Source organism: Dermacentor silvarum, chromosome 7 (assembly GCF_013339745.2).
Source record: "Dermacentor silvarum isolate Dsil-2018 chromosome 7, BIME_Dsil_1.4, whole genome shotgun sequence".
NCBI classification, from domain to species: domain Eukaryota; kingdom Metazoa; phylum Arthropoda; class Arachnida; order Ixodida; family Ixodidae; genus Dermacentor; species Dermacentor silvarum.
Window position 1 is genome coordinate 44,838,863 of NC_051160.1, and position 17,644 is coordinate 44,856,506.

Consider the following 17,644-nt stretch of genomic DNA (forward strand, 5'->3'; position numbering starts at 1 on the left):
GATGAAGCGAGATGAGCGCGGGGTGTTGGGGGAAAGAAGGCGATGTCCCGACAAGGTTTTCGAAGGAGCGATGCGCAGCTGCGTCCGAACGGCGAAGTCGAAGAGCTTCTTCTTGGCGCGCGCTGGGCATGCCCTCGTTTGTGATGATGATTTCCTTGAAAAAATGGCACGAACTCCATGGAGGGGATAGGCCGAGAATCGGGCGGTATTACGGTAAGAAAAAAAAAAGATAAACGAAGATGAATAAAAGAAAAATAAAGACGGATCTTAAATCGAATAATATAAAGTAATGCGCAATACAGTAGGCAGGTTTATAGAAAGATGAAACAATTTAGGAAAAGTAATATAAATAATTGAGTGAAAACAAAGGAGATATTCAGTTCAGTTTTGTGCAATTTGTCGTTTAGTGTTTGAATTTGATAATTTTATGAAGTAAATTGTACAAATATGGTCGGGAACGATTAAAATAGGAAATCTTGAACAAGGCAATAATTTTGTTTCGCGGAGGTAACCATAGACAGCGCGGCAAAGGTTTCGATGGCTGTAGCTTAGCCCCAATGCTGAAAGTGAAAGTGCAACGGTACTACATAAGCTCAGGCCAATATTGCGAAGCGGAATCTCCAAAATTTCCTCATTACGATTCCTTCCACGAGGGGAATTCGCCCCACTACGGCAAATGAAATCAGTAGTTGTAAATGAAAAAATTTTGAAATAAAAGCAAGAAAAGGAAATCCGAAGAGAAAAGATAACGAAAATAAAATAATGATTAAACGTACATGTGATAGAAATGGCAGCAGAGATGGCGCCCCTACCAAGCAAATTGCTTTGCTTGGTAGGGGCGCCATCTTATTGGTTTATGCAATTTGCATAAACGTCTAAAAGCTATGAACCAACTAGCCCGCCAGAACATCCTACCAAAGCAATTTGTTCGGTTCGTAATTTCTTCTGGTTCTTCCGCTGTTCGGGCTGCTCGTTCACGGCCTTACTGTAGTGGATGTATGATTACCCGCGACCACGAATCCAAGCAAGGTCACGAGATTTGAATTGACCAAGGTGGGCTGCAGCTGTAAATAGCGCTCCAACGAGGAGTCTTGTCCTCGTTATGACCGTGGGCGTGAAACGCTGGCCATAGAGAAACATACTTACGTAAACAGCGGACACTCGAGTCGTTGCGCGGCCGAGCAAGTAAGGGTCTGACCACTCGCCAGACGGCGTAACGATGCCCGCTTCCACTTCACCTCAAAGGTAGCGCACACGGGGCTTGTGTGCTTATCATACATCCACGGGGTTAGCTGTCAACGTAGACCGCCTCTGAGGCTGACCATGATTGGAACACACCCTATGTTACGACGCCTAAGGCAGTGTAGGATGCTTGTCGAGTAAAGAATTAATGTTGATGTGAGTTGTTTGGCACAGAGGTGGGCGACACATACGTAAATACATATAAGGATTACTTGAGTCATAGCTATAGTGGAACATCTATTCTGCGGATTGGCCAATGTTGAGCACATATATAGTCAGTGGCATGTGCCCCAATAAGTAAAGAATGCGTAGCCCAAGTATACGGAAATCTTGAAAATCATGAATGTTCGCTGTAATGCTCTGTGTTTCTTTTTGCGCCGTATATAGTCACGCATCTCAAACCGCAACTATGGTCACTTGAACGCTATTGTCTGTGTAACTCCCGTAACTTTACATGTCGTTTATACGCTATTCTTTGCATAACTATTTAGTAATATTACATATGTGAAGTAGTAGTATTGTTCTGCTAACCAAAAGTATTGAACTTGAAACTTTTATTGGGATTTTTGCAATACTTAATGTACCTTTTTTAAGCATGTAATACTTTTAGCTCCCGCTGTCGGTGACATTCAAGAGACCTTGAGCCAAAATCCACAGCCGTTATCCGGGCACTCAAGAGGAGAATGGGGCGAGAACGGAACGAGAACATCCGGGCTGCGAGCGCAAAACGAGATCATCCGGGCAACCAGGCAAAACTTAAGAAAATGTGGTCTCCAGCCCCAACCCCTTGTACAGGACCACATTGCATACGCTAGTTACAGCCCAACCAAATTACAAAATAAAATATTGCTTCCGACTAAACTGCTGGTTCTAAAAAAGTTCAATATCTCTCTCTCTCTTCCGATTTCTTCCCAATGTGTGTTCATGATATCACTCAAGCTGTAACTTTCTAGTATGCTGAAGTTTAATTTGTCACTTCCAACAGCGACGTTCAAAAGGCAGATACACTGCACCATACACTTGGTTGTCATCTTTTTGACGTTTGTCGTTCGGTTGCCTGTGCTCTTTCCAACGCCAGCGGTCCGTGAGTTCCGCGGCGCGGGTTTTGCGCCGCCTCCCTCGAGAGATGGCGCCACGCTGCGTGACCAGGCCAGCATAAGCGGCACCTAGAGTTACTGTATATGCTACCAAAGCCCCGTAGGGAGCATATACAGTAACTCTAGCGGCGCCCAGCCGAAAGCGCCATCTCGTTTCTCGAGAACAAACTGCTCCGCGAAAAGGCTCAACAGCTACGGTTTACAATTTCGGCATTTTACGTGCCAGCACGAACCACGCTCCGATTATGAGGCACGCCGTAGTGGCGTGACGCGCCTTCTGCGTCATGACGTCACGACAGCCGTGCGTGCACCTCCTGGGGAAAACCGAACTGAAAGTGGCTCGTAGTTAGTTAGTTATGTAAGGTTTTATGGCGCAAAAGCAACTAAGGCTATGATGCGCCATGCACAAGATGAAAATATATAATTTTATGAAAGTGCTTCAAGCAACAACGATTATTAAAGACAGTGCTGGTTCGTAACTATAGCAAATTACTTGGGGCGCTCTGAGGCCCCTGTCAGCTATATTTCTTCTGGGCATTCGACGTCGAGAATCCATATTTAAAGCAAAATAATTAAAAGTCCTAAATGTCATGTCATTAATTGGCATTTCATGTCATTAAATGTCATCTCATTTAATTGCGAGCAAGCTGCTTCAGACCATACATATACGTTGTAAGTGGAAAGCAGCGAGATCATTCAAGCGCTCAATTATGGCGATGACAAAAGAAACAAGAACGATGAAATAATAATAATAATAATAATAATAATAATAATAATAATAATAATAATAATAATAATAATAATAATAATAAGCTCTGAAAAAACGCACAATCGTTCGCGCAACTCAAGGTCTCGGTTTGTGCAAAACGAATAATCCGATCAGAACACGCCCGCCAATTGTACTTACATGCATAAGTGAAGCCGGACGAAGAAAGAAACAAATAAATAGTGCAAAAGAGCTTCTTCAATCGCCTCTGTGCCTGGAAAGCTTTACAAGGCGCGTACACGACTCACTTCCCCAGCATTTGCAACTCGGAGGGAGGTTACGCGCCGGGTGATTTGATTTCGCCGTCTTATAATTACGTCAACGCTACAACTCTTTCTGCCTCGTCACACTCAAGTGAAAGTGTCGACACAACCGCACTTTCGCGGCCCTTTAAATGTAGAATTATTCCGGCCAGCCAGCGCTCGCACCTACGCCCTTGGTCTTTCTTTGCTTCTTTCTTTTCTTTAGTTCTTTCTTTCTTATTTTCATTGTTTCCTTTCTTGTCGCATTGTCTAGTAGTACTTCACAGTTCGTTTTGATTATTTTTTCTTTCCGTGTCATCTCGCGCCTCGCAGTTCTTCAGACTTACTCAAAAGTGCCGTCCACGTCAAGGGGAGCGCGCGCGCGAGAAATCCTTCGCATTTTAAAAGGCAATGTTTGCCTTGCTGTCAAGTCGGCGACGTCCATCTCATTCCACCGTCGTGGCCACTGCGGCGTTTGTTCGATCGCGGGCAAACTCGGCGACCACGCGCAGTTTGGCGCATAATCGGATTTGAGGGACCGCAAAACAATTACATCGCAAAGGGCAGCAGGGTCCCAATTGGTCGAGGTGTCCGAACGAGGATCTTGACCGGTGAGGACACTCACGCAGATGGACTACGGCGCGCACCTTGAGAGACGAGACAGCGAAAAAGGCGTTTCTTCGAAACGCCTTCTGCCGAACACAACGCTTATACCGCATGTATTCGAATCTAAGCTCTAATCTAAGTTTGTTTTACACGTAACGTCGACAAGTTTCGGGGAAGTCCTGTCCGGTGAGTCGATAAGCTTCGCGCAGGCGGTGCCGCATGTTCGAGAGGCGCGTCCCCAACCAATTTACGGTCGTCCATTTAAGTAAACCTGGAGGGCCACTCACAGGAACACTTACTCAAAAGCCGGTATAGTGCCACCTGGAATATAGTGCCACCTGGAAGATAGCGGAAGCGCGCGCGCGCGTGTGTGTGTGTGCGTGTGTGTGTGTTTTAACTTTGATTTAACCGTAACGTATAATTCCACTATTTTGAAGGGACAATACCGATCAAAACGAAATCGGTTTATGCTAAAAATGTATTTTTCTGCATTTTTGTTAATTTAGAGGTAATTGGTTGAATAATACAAGATAAAATGGCTGTAAGGTTTCATTTTTTTTCTCGCGCCGAAACCCCATTATCAGTACGTCAGTATGACGTAACAGGTTTCAGTAAATGTTGTTCAAACAGATGGCTTTTTTTTTAGAATACAATGGATAGGTAATATTTACCGATACAAAACTAACTATTCCCCGAGCAGCTTGCGCAAAGGTAATTTACCAACTCAGCTGAAATTATTTTTCTCTTTAGTGTACCTGCATCTATCTATCTACCGACCGTCCGTCCGTCCGTCTGTCTGTCTGTATATCTATCTATCTATCTATCTATCTATCTATCTATCTATCTATCTATCTATCTATCTATTATCTATCTATCTAACCGTGCGTCCACCCATCTATGGCGTCCACGTTTCCAGTGTTCCGCTAATATTACGTGTCGTTTGAATAAATCATACGGACCTTATACGTTTATGTATAATACGAGGGCTGTACTGAAGATATGTTGATCAGATTTTTTTTTATTTTTTTTTTTTTTTTTTGCAGCGAAGCTGTATACCTCTCGTTGGTCGGAAGATTTCGTGGCGTAAACACAAAAATTGGCCGCATACCTGCTTGCTTCGATGCAAATGACGTCGAAAGACGATAGTCTTCTGCCACCCCTTATACGTAACACCCTCTATTCTCCCTCCTCCCAGCCCTCACGCTCTTCCCCTCCCCTCTCACTCCTCCCATGATGGATGCAATCACTGTGGGTGCAATGAGGGTTTTGCTGAATTCAATTCAAATTTCCCGCGTTCGCCCCGCTCTCGCGCCATCTCTTGGGACCTTTTTACAGTAACATTTTATTACTGTTGTCTTAAAGCCGGCTTCAGTCGGCTTGTTTTTAACGCGTAGCGTCTCTTCGACACCATTTCTAACCCGTTGATTTTTCATTTACTAACGTAAAAACCAGTCCAATGTGTATTCTGAATTAAATGAACGCTGCGCATCACGGTTATGTACATATATTTTGCCTCAAATAGTCCTGAGGTTTCCTTTGCGCTGTGCAATGTTGACGTGTATGACCCCGTGCCAACAGTGCTTGTAGCTTGGTTGGTTTTGGCCGGGCGGTTGAATCGAGTGACACACAGATAAAGTTTTTCGCGTTTAGGTAGCTCAAGAAAGACTATCGTCTTTAAATCTCCATACACCATACCAGCTGGGGGAGAGATAGCCGAGAGAGAGTGAAAGCAGAGTATAAAAATAGCATCGCGCCGCATAGCGGATGCGAGGTGGAGAGGAGGAGTGAGGCATGTGTAAGTTGCATCAAGGGGCCTTAGTTGTAGTGGGACGCGTCGAGCTGCTGCCGACGCCGATCGCGTTTCCCCGCGTTCGCGCCGAACGTGCCTGGTGTCCGTGACTGCAGCCGATGCCTCTGGCAATGCTTCCTTTCCTCTGGCGGCGACTCGACAGGTTTCGACCAGAGAACTGGACACTAGTTGCTTCCGAAAGACTGAAGCGAGAACTAGGGAAGCTGAAACCAAGCGTCGCAGAAGAGGAAATCCCGAGTTTAGATCGAGGGAAGCCGAGAGTTCGTGTAGGCGAAGAAATGAAGATCCGGATCGAGGCTCGTGAACGTGGCCCGTTGAATTCATCGCGATACTACGCAGAAAATCGCGAAGAAATCCTGAGTGCCAGGAAACTAAGTGTGTGGTTTGCCACTACTCTACTATAGGCTTTCCTCAGCTCCGCTGGTCCATGGTGTTTGCGGTGGAAGAGCCTCGCATAGTTTTTACAGCGAAGCTATATACCTCTCGTTGGTCGAAAAATTTCGTGGCGTAAACACGAAACGCTATGTTAACAGTTGAAGGCAAACGGCATATCTTTTTTTACAATCAGGCATATATATATATATATATATATATATATATATATATATATATATATATATATATATATATATATATATATATACTTAGTGACGCGTCACCACGCTTTCATATATACAAGGGATACCCGTCTAGCAACTTATTCAGTTCATTCAAAGACTACCATGGGCAGACCACGGAAATTACAGACACCAGAATAACAGCGCGAATACAATGCTCGACCATGTGTGGTGTTTGATACAGCTTCACTGGACATTCACGTTCGCAGGGCGAAATGGCGGCCCTTTTTTTTTTTTTTTTTTTTTTTACGCAAGTCTGAAAGCGCGCAAGAATCACAGTTAAATAGTACGTGGGGTCATCTTTTCTGCGATCACGAACGGCAATGTTTGCATCAACCAATTGCATAATCTATAGCCACTAGTTTACGCTAAACAAAATGACGGCCAACCGATGCCTCATTTCGTTGTGTTTCGTCAACGTGAAGGCGATTTGATTATCGGGCGAAAATGCAAATTTCAGACGCAGGAATTCGTAAGAAGTTTTTCCGCTCCCGTGTCGCGATGCGCCAGTGTGGCCGAGCATTGTGCGAAGATGGGTCAGACATTCACCACGTAATTCACCACAAAATGAATACATCTTAAGGATGGCCAGACGAGCATTGAAAATTAGCCTCCGAGTGACATGCTGCCCTGAATACCTGACAGCTAACCACGATTGATACCCACGAAAAGAACATTGACGCACTTGTCAAAGAAGCCAGGCGAGTAACAATGGACGAAATAGCGAGCATGCTTGAAATACCACACGGTGCAATAGAGGAGATGTTCGAAAGCTTGGGCTACCGGAAAATAAATGCCATTCGATACGTTGCAACAGTGCTGAAGCTCCGTCGCTTATTCAATTAACCTGAAAAAAAAAGTGAGCCTAATTGTAAAACAACCAGTGCGCCCTCACACGCTTCTGCAACAGCCTCTAAGGATATCAGCTGCAAGGCCGTCGATATGAGACCCCAGAGGCAATTCGTGCAGCTGTGTGTTATACTGTCTCCTCGACTTTCGGTTTCATGTTTAATCAAACCACCCTGTATAGCGAGGAATCACGAAAATACAAGGTAGCTTGATAATTGTCGGAGTACATTGCGGGAATACAATGTGTACAATATGCTTGACAAGAAATGAAATCGAAACTTTGACATATCATGTCCAGCACAGAGGAGCATACGTGTATTCAAGCTTCCCGATAGGTGGGGGGAAAACGTGTGTGCGGAGAAATAGAGATCGACTATGCGGGGGAAATGATCGAGCAACAGCCTGAAAAAAAAAATGAGGTGACAATGTTTAGCTTTCAGCATAAGGGTACGGCCACGCTAGCGGCAAAAACGTGCGTTTTTTGCCGCTAGAATGGCCGTACGGCGGCGTAATCACGTGTAAAAAAAAGTTGCTCGTTATACTGTCAGTACTATACCCTCGCACGTCCGTGTTTCCCGCATGAAATCGTACGGAAATCGCGCGGATTCCGTATGAAGTACGCATAATTTTGATAGTATATAAGAATTCCGAAAAGGTACAACATGGTATTATATATACTGTAGTGACAAATACGGCCGGACGCCAGCAAAAGACGCAAAAGAAAACTGTTGTTGGCGCTCGCACTCTCCCTGCTTGGCCGTTGATCGGGCCGCCTTCGTACCCTTGATCTTTGTGATAAATCACGCCCACACCTAAACAAGTATGCATGCAATATATATATATATATATATATATATATATATATATATATATATTCTTTTTCTCGCTTTGCCGATGCCCCTCACCCCTTCGATCTTTCTAATACTGGCAAAGATTCGATGCATGCCTATATTCGGGTAAATGCGGTATACGTGCATGCTGGAGAATTCCCAGTAACAGCGGATCGGTGTAGCCGTATGACGGACGAGCCAACGCGGTGATCGGCGCACATATAGGATGGGCCGCTTGCTTTTGCAACGCATGCTTGCGAGGAAAGCTCGGGGCAACACCTTTTTTTTTTTAAGAAATAAGTATACATTCCCCTTGATGGAACGATACAGCTTGACACTAAATTATGGAAACGACGCTGTTGCGTTCCGGGAACCGTTTCGTGTTTGAAGGCTGAACTTTAACCTCTATCCTGTGGCCGGTTGTCGCAATTTCGCAACCTATACGACTTGCAATACCATAAATTCAACCGGCAGGCTAAAGCAAGAGAGAGCTGGATTCCCATAACCTTGTGTAGTAAAAGTTGTATAAACAGGTGGCCGAGGTTCGTTGTGCCGGGTGTTATGCCGGGTGTTATGCCGGGACGTTGTGCCGGGACGTTGTGCCATATGTGCACAAAATCTGGGGTTGTGTGCACAAGTCGCTGGCTGCGCTGGCACCATTTTGACCAAAAGGTGCGGCCCCGTGTGAGGGCCGCACCACATCAAAATTGTGGGAAAAAAGTGCGGCCCTTAGACGAGTCCTTACGGCACGCATGCCGTTAGCATTCGTTTAAAAGATGAAGCTCTTACAGATGAAGCTTCTGAATAGATTGAGCAGTTCATGAAAACCGCATGCACTACTCAATCCATTTCGAGGTGAGCAGATTTTTCGGAACGCGGGACGACATTGCGGCATTCAATAAACTTGCGCGGCAGGGGGATGTATACTTATTTAAAAAAAAAAAGTGTTTCCCCGAGTTTTCCTCGCAGCCATGCGTTGCAAAAGTAAGCGGCCCGTCGTATTGACCCTTTTCGCGGGGCAGTTTGCTCTAGAGGAACGAGATGGCACTTTTGGCGGCGCGCCATAGGTTGCCTCAGCGAATGCGCACGAATACGAAACCATTTCTGTTTCTGCCGCCCTGCTACTGCGCGATCAGCTGTTGGAAATGGAACTGCGTGTTCGCTAATGCACTGTGCCCAATGCATGCTGCAAAATGTGCAACGATATAAAGGGAAGACGTGTACAGTAGTTAGCTGTAAAAATAGTGATTCTCATATTAAGGAATGAAATCAACCTGTGCCGCCGCTGCTGCATAAGGACCTGCCTGTGTTGTCGGCCCTTCGCGATGCACGGCTTTCCTCGAGGTTAAAAAAAATAAGATAATTCATCCGCCAGCGCTGTATAGCTATACCCTCCAAAGAAAAAACTTCAACTCCGGAACGTCGGTACTTAAGAGTGAGTACCGCTTGTTACAAAAGGAAGTAGCGCCACGTACTAGAATAGTAAGTTTCTCGCACGTTATCTACACACATCCATCCCTACTCGCACACAAACTTCGCCCACCCTATCGCCAACGTATCAATAATAAGTGCATGGGCGCACACTTGAATCAATGTGCCGAAGTATGAGTGACGGCGACTACACCGACAAGACACGAATGTTGGAAGCTGAACGTTTCGTGACGGTCCACAGTGTAAGCGAGGGACTAGCAATAATACGTTTTTGCTACAAGCTACTACAAAGTACAGAACATTTACATTCCAAGCTTTGTGCGCAGCAATAACAAATTAATCTATCGCAGCCGAGCACACCCGCGAGTGATTAGGCTGAAAATAAACTATCAGATAGTGGCCGCACCGAGGAACTTTACTGAGTCAGAAACATGAAAAGCCGCTGCTTCAAAATGTTTGCCAAATAAAGAACGAAGAGCACACCGATCCTGATTTAATTCATAAGTGGAAGTTTGGAATACATTTCTAGTTCGCTTTTAGTACAAGCACCGTATACGCTGCTCGCACCGCTTGGACAAGGAGTAATGAGCTCTGAAAGCACTTACGCGTACATGTCCTCTAAAGATGTGGCCAAAGCTTCGTGTCGTCCACACAGTCACCGTCTACGATATGCGTCGAAACGGAGGCTTGGTGCGCCGCACCGGCATCACGCGCTTGCACTGTAAACACGGAGGCACCTGAGGCAAGCAATGGACGCGTCGCCACGTTATCAAACATGGCAGCGCCCACGGGAGCACCGTGAAAAGGGTCAATATGTGCGCCGATCACTGCATTTCTGAACAAAGTAATCAATGCGGTTTGCGTGAAGATCATTTGGTAAAAAGGGCTTATTTATAATACATGATTTTATACAGTCCTTTTGTCTTCCCTGTGCGTTTTGAAGAGCACATAAAAAAAATCACACCACCCGCACGCATATCGCTACGAACTGGGCACCCATTACAAGTCTTACGGCCACGCTCCCATACAACTACTTTCTCGTCTTTTTTTTTTTTTTTTTTTTTTTTCGCACAGCATCAGACTGGAACGCCCTTCCCCACCACGTCGCTGAAATCACTTGCCCGACATCGTTCTTCGACAATGTGTCTTTGTTGGCTGAAAATAATCAGCTTCTATCACGCGTCATCCCCCCCCCCCCCCCCCCCCCCCCCCCACACACACACACACACTTTCTTCTTCTTTCTGTTTTTATGCACTTTCGAAATGGAGCTTTCTTGTACAGCTTTTCTGAATACCTGTGTTTCTGTTGCATTATCAACTGTACCCACCCCTTATGTTAATACCCCTAGCAAAGGGGTCTTTAAGGAAATAAAACTGAACCACTCTAACAGGACGATACACGAGAACACCTAAACTGCACCCGCCAACAAACGTGATTTCGTCAAGCTTCGAAAACGCACTAACCGTTTGTAGACCGTTCAATTCCGTAATGAATTGCACGTTTTCAGGGGGTTTCCAAGCGTGTAAATGGAGACCACAGGGTAAGCGGCTCGCTCACACCTGACGAAACGAGACGTACTTTCGCAAAACCCGCCTTTCGACACTCAAGCCGGCAGCGCGATGGTGGCGCCACCTGTGATCTAGTTTTGAAACCCTACGATACGTGAGATACGGCCAGTCACTGCCGCCAGTTTTCAAGAACACTGTCGTTCTCCGATGGCAGCTACACGATAGTATCCCTGCATAAGCGTACCTGCTCCTGCATAAGCTACATAAAACCAAGCGTCGATGATTCGTACCTTGATGCCAGCATGCGCCGATTGACGCTTGCGCGCTGCTAGGTTTCATTGACTGTGGCGGCCTGCTGTGGAGCACAGGGCCGCAAGATTCATTCACAGCTGATTTGCACTTGTTGCGATGAAAGGCAGAGTGCAAAAATATCCGCGGAGGCGTACATCGAGGTCTCCGTGTACTCTAAAGAGCCCCAGGGAGTCGAAATTAATCTGGGTCCCCCCACTACAGCCCCCCTTGATTGCAACTCTAGAATATTTATTTATAATGTCGACACAAGAAAAAGCAATACATTGCTATTTAGTGATTTAAGTTTCTTCTGGCAGTGTTCTGGCATACGCACCATCCCGAAGTAGCAAACTCTGGCAGAAATTCGTCACGTGTCTTCATTATGCTTCGATGTTGGCACCCCACCGTTTGGTTGGTTTCACTCAGCGTGTCTTCAAATCTTGACAGTGCACTGCCTCTGTTATTCATCCGAGCATGGCTGAATTAGTGACAACATCAAGCGCCTTCTTGATACTTCAGCTGGTTCATGTGAATATGACATTGCTTGCCTGCAATGGATTTCTCGTTTCCAGTGGTTTCTGAATCCCAGACATGTTTTCATCGATTCCTTGTATAGTTACGACAGTGCAGTTGGTCCTTAGTTCCGACTTGGTTTATACTAATGCTGCACTATTATTTCTTTGTAAGTTGGTACTTGTAATTGCTTTCTGCGTCATTGCATGCTTAGGCTATAATGACTACTGTGAACTTTCTTTTTTTGTCCTGTGAGCATTATTTTAACAATCAAGTGCATGGTACGTGCTGAAAGCCGTGCGCCATCAAATTATGGTTATGTAAATAATTTATCTTTTCCCTGTGTAACGTAGCTTTATACTCAAGCTCTTGTTTTCCAGCCTTTTCTTACTGTCTCCCCCATCTCCTTACATTGAAAAATGAAGTCATTTTCATTGAGTTGAAAATGTTACGACAAATGTTAATGCTATGAACAATCGCTCCTGTTGACGAAGAGCAATAACTGTTCGTTCAAAAATAAAACGGCTGGAAGGTGAAGACAAAGGTGCCAAAGTGCACAAGAACAAGCAAACGCTTTATTTCATACCAACAATGAAATGCGACCAGGTAATTGTACAACGTAATGTTAATTCCTACAATTCTACAGACTAGGTGCTAGGACTCTCCGGACTGCTGCTTCATCATTTGACGCTCTTTGAGAATCTTGTTGTACTCGTTGCCCTCCTCCCACGGCCGGGGCCCACGAACATTCTTCCAGTTGTCAATGTCAACGGACTGTATCTCCTGCAAGAGAGAAAGAGAAAAGCAGGCAAGGAGACAGAAATGTCAGGTCCGTAATTTTTCAAGTCCTAAGTAAGTGCATAAATTAATTCGCCATGCTGAATGATTGAAAGAAGCCACATATGCATGGTTCTTTGAGCTAAACCGCTGGCTTATTTGCGGACAATTCTTATTTATAAATGGCATTTGACATTCAAATAATGCCAAGTTTGTGTGTGGTACCTACCTATTTCATCCAGAATAAGTTAGAAGTATGCATCATCTGTGTCAATGCCAGACGAAAAGTGTATATTTTCTCAGCAATGAAACTGTGGTATTATCTGTCAATGTAACATTACAGCAGACACTATATTGTGACCATTCTGGACAAAACCAGCAAGTACTGCATCCAAACATGGTATTCACTAAACATAAAAATCCTCCCCCTCCCCCCCTCCGAAAAATTTTATTGTATACAAGCCAACAGTTTAGCCCGAAAAGCAATGTACACGTGGCTACGTTATTTCTGCAGCATTCAGAATAAAACGACGGACTGAAAGAATGACCTTCGTGACACTTGTGCACTGCAACACTGTGCGCGCCCGAACATGGAGCGCTTGAGATACTGTGAGCTAGCTTCACTGCAGGGCACAATGGTGCAAATATGGCATCCTGACAACTTATTTCGAGACCTAAACATTATATTCCTCAACGGATCATTTAGAGCCTAAGTATGAGCAGCAATTATCATCACACTGAGAACCAATACTGTGAAAACAAGTCCTAGTTCTCAAGACAGGAGCTCCTCCTGCTTTGCTCGAGAGGAAGCGTTGGCTCAGGGACTCCTATCGAAATACATGGGAAAGGAGAAATCATTTCTCTCGGCAACCAGTATGCTAAGTTTGATGAGGTTTGTGCATTTAAAAGCAAAAGTTAAAATGAGTGACTGTTGATTGCAAATATATGGTTTAGTTCGTCAATGTTTTAATAAAAATTGGCAGAAATTGTTCATTTTCAGAAAACGAAGCTATGAAGTTTACAACTCCATAACCCCCCCCCCCCCCCATCAATAAAAAACGCTATCAGAATTCTTTAATTTGCACCTAATAGTGCATCTAAAGCAGACAAAATTGATATATTACACATGGCTCTCAAATAAACCACTAATACGTAGTAGAACTTTTGTAAAACTCTTGTTAACAGTGTAATAAATTCACATAAGATATCAATTGACATATTCACTAACGTATGCAGTTTGCAGAGCTGCGATATCTGTTCCTGGTGCAGAGCTCTCGATTTGTAAACTTTGTGCTTCTATTTCTTTTTGAACTTACCAATTTTTGAAAATACCTTTTAAAATATTCAGGCCCTAAATCGAAATTCCGCTTCCAACAGTCACCAGAATTTAACTTTCTCTCTCAAAAGCAATAAATATCTTTAAAATCGGCCAGCGGTTATCTCGGAAAGGCGTTTCTGCATTTTACATGTATTTGAAGAGGCAGCATCAAAGTTGGGCCTGAGCTAAAGCTTCCTATTAAGAGAAACAAACATTATCTTTGAGGACATACAGTTAGTCTTGGAAGTTGTGAAAAAAAAAAATCGGGTAACTCCAATTTATTTCTATACAGTTGTTTTCTGGGGTGGTCCGGTGTCATCTTTAGAGAGAGATGTTAGACAAGCGAACAACAAATTTATTTTTCTATATTAACAGAAAACATTATGTGACAAAAATAATATTGAGACGTAAGGACCACATAAGCCAGATCATCAGTACATGCAAGCTTTGTTCATAGTGTCATTCTTCCCCACCTGAGGTGGTTGTTCAAATTTCTGATGTTTCAAGAGCACATTCCAGGGCCTTCAAAAAAAAAAAAGGAAACTCAACACTTGCCTTGTATACAGCTTCTATAGAGACCTCCTCGGGTTCCTTCATTTTGATGCCAGCTTCTTCAGCATCCTCTCTCGTGAACTGAACAGAATGCAGAGAAGGATGTGTAATGCAATATACAGTAAGACATGAAAGGTCAGCCCTTGGGGACAGAAATGAAATACACAAGAGAAAAACTAATATTGTCATGTGCAGGCCCACATTACAAATCCTTACTGCAAAGGCAGATCAGCACGTTGCACTTCTGGAATAGTAAACAAGTGGATACTTTTGCATGCCAAAAAATCATGGAGGAATGTACATTGGCTGTAAATGTCACCTTGAAATGCCAATGCTAGAATGCATCCAAGATTGGGACAATATCTATCTGAGGCTAGTAAATTGTTCACAGGCCTGAGAACCTTTAAATATGAGAAATACTGCAGTTGAAAGCAATGCAATACTAACACTAGGTGAAAAATACCAAAATGTATTTAATAACTCAAGACCCCCCCCCAGTGACTCCTTATTAAACTTTTTTCAAAAATACTGTGAAGTACTCTGCTCCTAAGTCCCAGCTAGGAAGATCTGTTCAGCAGAAAAACAAATACATTCGTAAATTGTTTATTGGTAAAATATTCCTGTAACACCAGCCAAAATTTCTATTGCCTTTATATTTATACATTTTTGGAATGAAGTAGCTGGCAATGATGTGGGCAGGATTGTATTAACGAGGACGTCCAGAAAGTTAGTCAGCAATTGCATATGTGTTTTTTGTAGATACATTTACCCCAAACTAAATCACATAAAAAATATTTTTATTGGTGTCCTCACAACAATTGTAAACAAGCTCTAAAAACAGGGGTATTTTGCAATAAAGTTGTAAAAGCTCGCAGGTATGTTGTTGATTATGGGAAACAATGTATTAGTTCAAAACTTATGATTAGTCAAAAAAACAAAGTATTGTGCCAATGAATAAAAACTAACCTGCAGTGTCTCAAAAATCTATGAGCTTGGCTATGATCAATGAATGAATAAATTATTTGACAAAGGATCATTATGAAGTCATTTACGAGGCTTTAGTAGTAGTAAACATAAAAAAAGAGACAACAAAATTTGATGAACTCATGCTACAGACCTCTTGTTTCCTGAACTCATAGCGTAGTGAAGTAAACTGCTTGAGGCCTATAGATCCACCAACCATGAAAACCTAGGAAATAGATTTGAAAGTATGTATAGGATGAGTATAAAATTACAATACAAGCATGATGATTACAACATATGATGACACTATTTCTACTTGGCAAGCTCATAGCATCAAGGAACGGGAAGAAAAGGAGCCGAGGGACCCAATTTTTGTTAGTAGTCACAATCATATGAAGCCAAGGAAAGCATAGGGACAATTATTTGCTCTTTTATTTGAAGTGTAGAAGTGATAACCAAAGGGAAATGAAAATTTCAAATTAAAATAATAAATAATTCCCTTATGCTTTTCTTGGCTTCGTTGTCTGTTGGCTTCATATAGCATCAAGGAAGACTTTTGTTGCAGACAGTGTGAACTGCTAGAAAAAAAAAAAAAAAGACTTGATGGCCCACCTTGCCTGCTCTCCACAACTGCTACAACCTCTTTAGCAAATGTTCTTGTGTCTGTTCCTCATATTGAATCAGTTAAAAAGTACATAGCTCTGCACAAAATTATGTGTGTAGCTTACATAAGTAATGTGCACTTGGTGTAGAGGCTACTTTTGCTTGAAACTAAAGTGACAGGCCCCCAGTCTGAACTTCTAAATAAGAGTGCCTGATTTGCCAAAAGGTGCGAAAACATATAATTATGACTGCATTCCGAGTGAAGACGGTGACCTCCACTCTTGCATCAAAGTGTAATATAAATTAAGCATAATATGTACCTTAGACAGACAAGAGTCAATTCTAAGCACCGGCAAATCCCGGCTGTAGTCTAACGAATGTGTGTAGCAGCTACGGATGAAGGTGTTGCAGAATTCAGCTTGTCCTTTCAACCACAAAATTATTATATTTATTCATGTCGTGCAATGACTCAATTTGTCATTAAAACATAGTTTTAAGATTTGTAAGCACGCTGCACCACACTATGCGAGTAAGACATACACAAGCACCATTTTTCAATTGCCCTGAAGGTCTTCAGTTGACGTGAATGATTCATATATCAGGAGCCCGAAAGGGTACACATCGGAATGCCTTTGAACATAGGATTGTTTGAGATAGCATGCAATGTAGAATCAATCATTCCGGAACTGCCTTTTAAGGAGAGAGAGAGAGAGAGAGAGAGAGAGAGAAATAAGCACGGATCCGCGGTCTGCTACTCTACATGGGGAATGGGCCGGTTATCGGAAAGAGAAAACACGCATCGCGCGCGCTCACCCGTCTATCTCACGAACTGCAACATGTGCGAGTGCGCCGCTTGTAGAATGAAGGAAGGAGAAAAAAGGAAATTAATAATGCGCGGCTAGCAGAATGTACGTATATACGCACACTTACCAACTGACCCTCTACGGCCAGAGCATTAATCGGTGCGACATTGAATGCGGTGGTGATACATATCTGCCAGTCACTTGCTAAACATGCCGAAGCTCGATGTCCGGGCATGAATCACGCGTACCGGTCCGCGCGTGCGGAAGTCACACCGGTTGTAGCAGACGAAGAACTGTGCTTAGCCAACACATCGAGTAACCTGTGACAATCAACCCACTCAGCGCGCATTTTATGTACTGAATTAATAATGCACTTTGTATATGTCATCGTATGCGCGTCATATCAAACATAATTCAGAAGTTTACCATGAACGGTACGCCGAGTCGGAGAAATTTGCGCTTGTAGACATACTGGAAAACGGACCTTAAGTAAACTGCAGCCATATTGCAAGATACTCAACTAGGCAGCAACGTAAATGGCGCTGCACCTATGAGAAAAACTAGCGCATTTGGTTACACAAACATACTTTGTTTTACGCAGGTATGTGAAGATAAACCATCAGAAAACGCATGAACCAGCCGCGAAGACAAGGCGGCAAAACAAGAATGAAAGTTATTTAAACGGCAACTGTTATAGGCTGAGTTTAGCACGCCGTAGTTTACCATTTGTTCTTTGTTTGTCTAGTTACAATCTAATCTAATTTACTATTAAAATTTTTAACTAGAAGCAACAATTATTTATTGTACTATAAGTGAGAATGTAAC

At 43.4% G+C, this 17,644-nt stretch overlaps 1 protein-coding gene across 1 annotated transcript; it reads right to left on the reverse strand.

Annotated features, from left to right (window-relative positions):
* Positions 1 to 12,356: 12,356 nt before the first annotated feature.
* On the reverse strand, positions 12,357 to 17,499 carry LOC119457970 (cytochrome c oxidase assembly protein COX16 homolog, mitochondrial). The gene is made up of 4 exons (XM_037719754.2): positions 17,246 to 17,499; positions 15,568 to 15,639; positions 14,454 to 14,531; positions 12,357 to 12,586 (listed from the first exon to the last, which is right to left on the reverse strand). The coding sequence occupies exons 1-4, from the start codon at positions 17,321 to 17,323 to the stop codon at positions 12,458 to 12,460; spliced, it is 357 nt and encodes a 118-aa protein (XP_037575682.1). The 5' UTR covers positions 17,324 to 17,499; the 3' UTR covers positions 12,357 to 12,457.
* Positions 17,500 to 17,644: the final 145 nt, after the last annotated feature.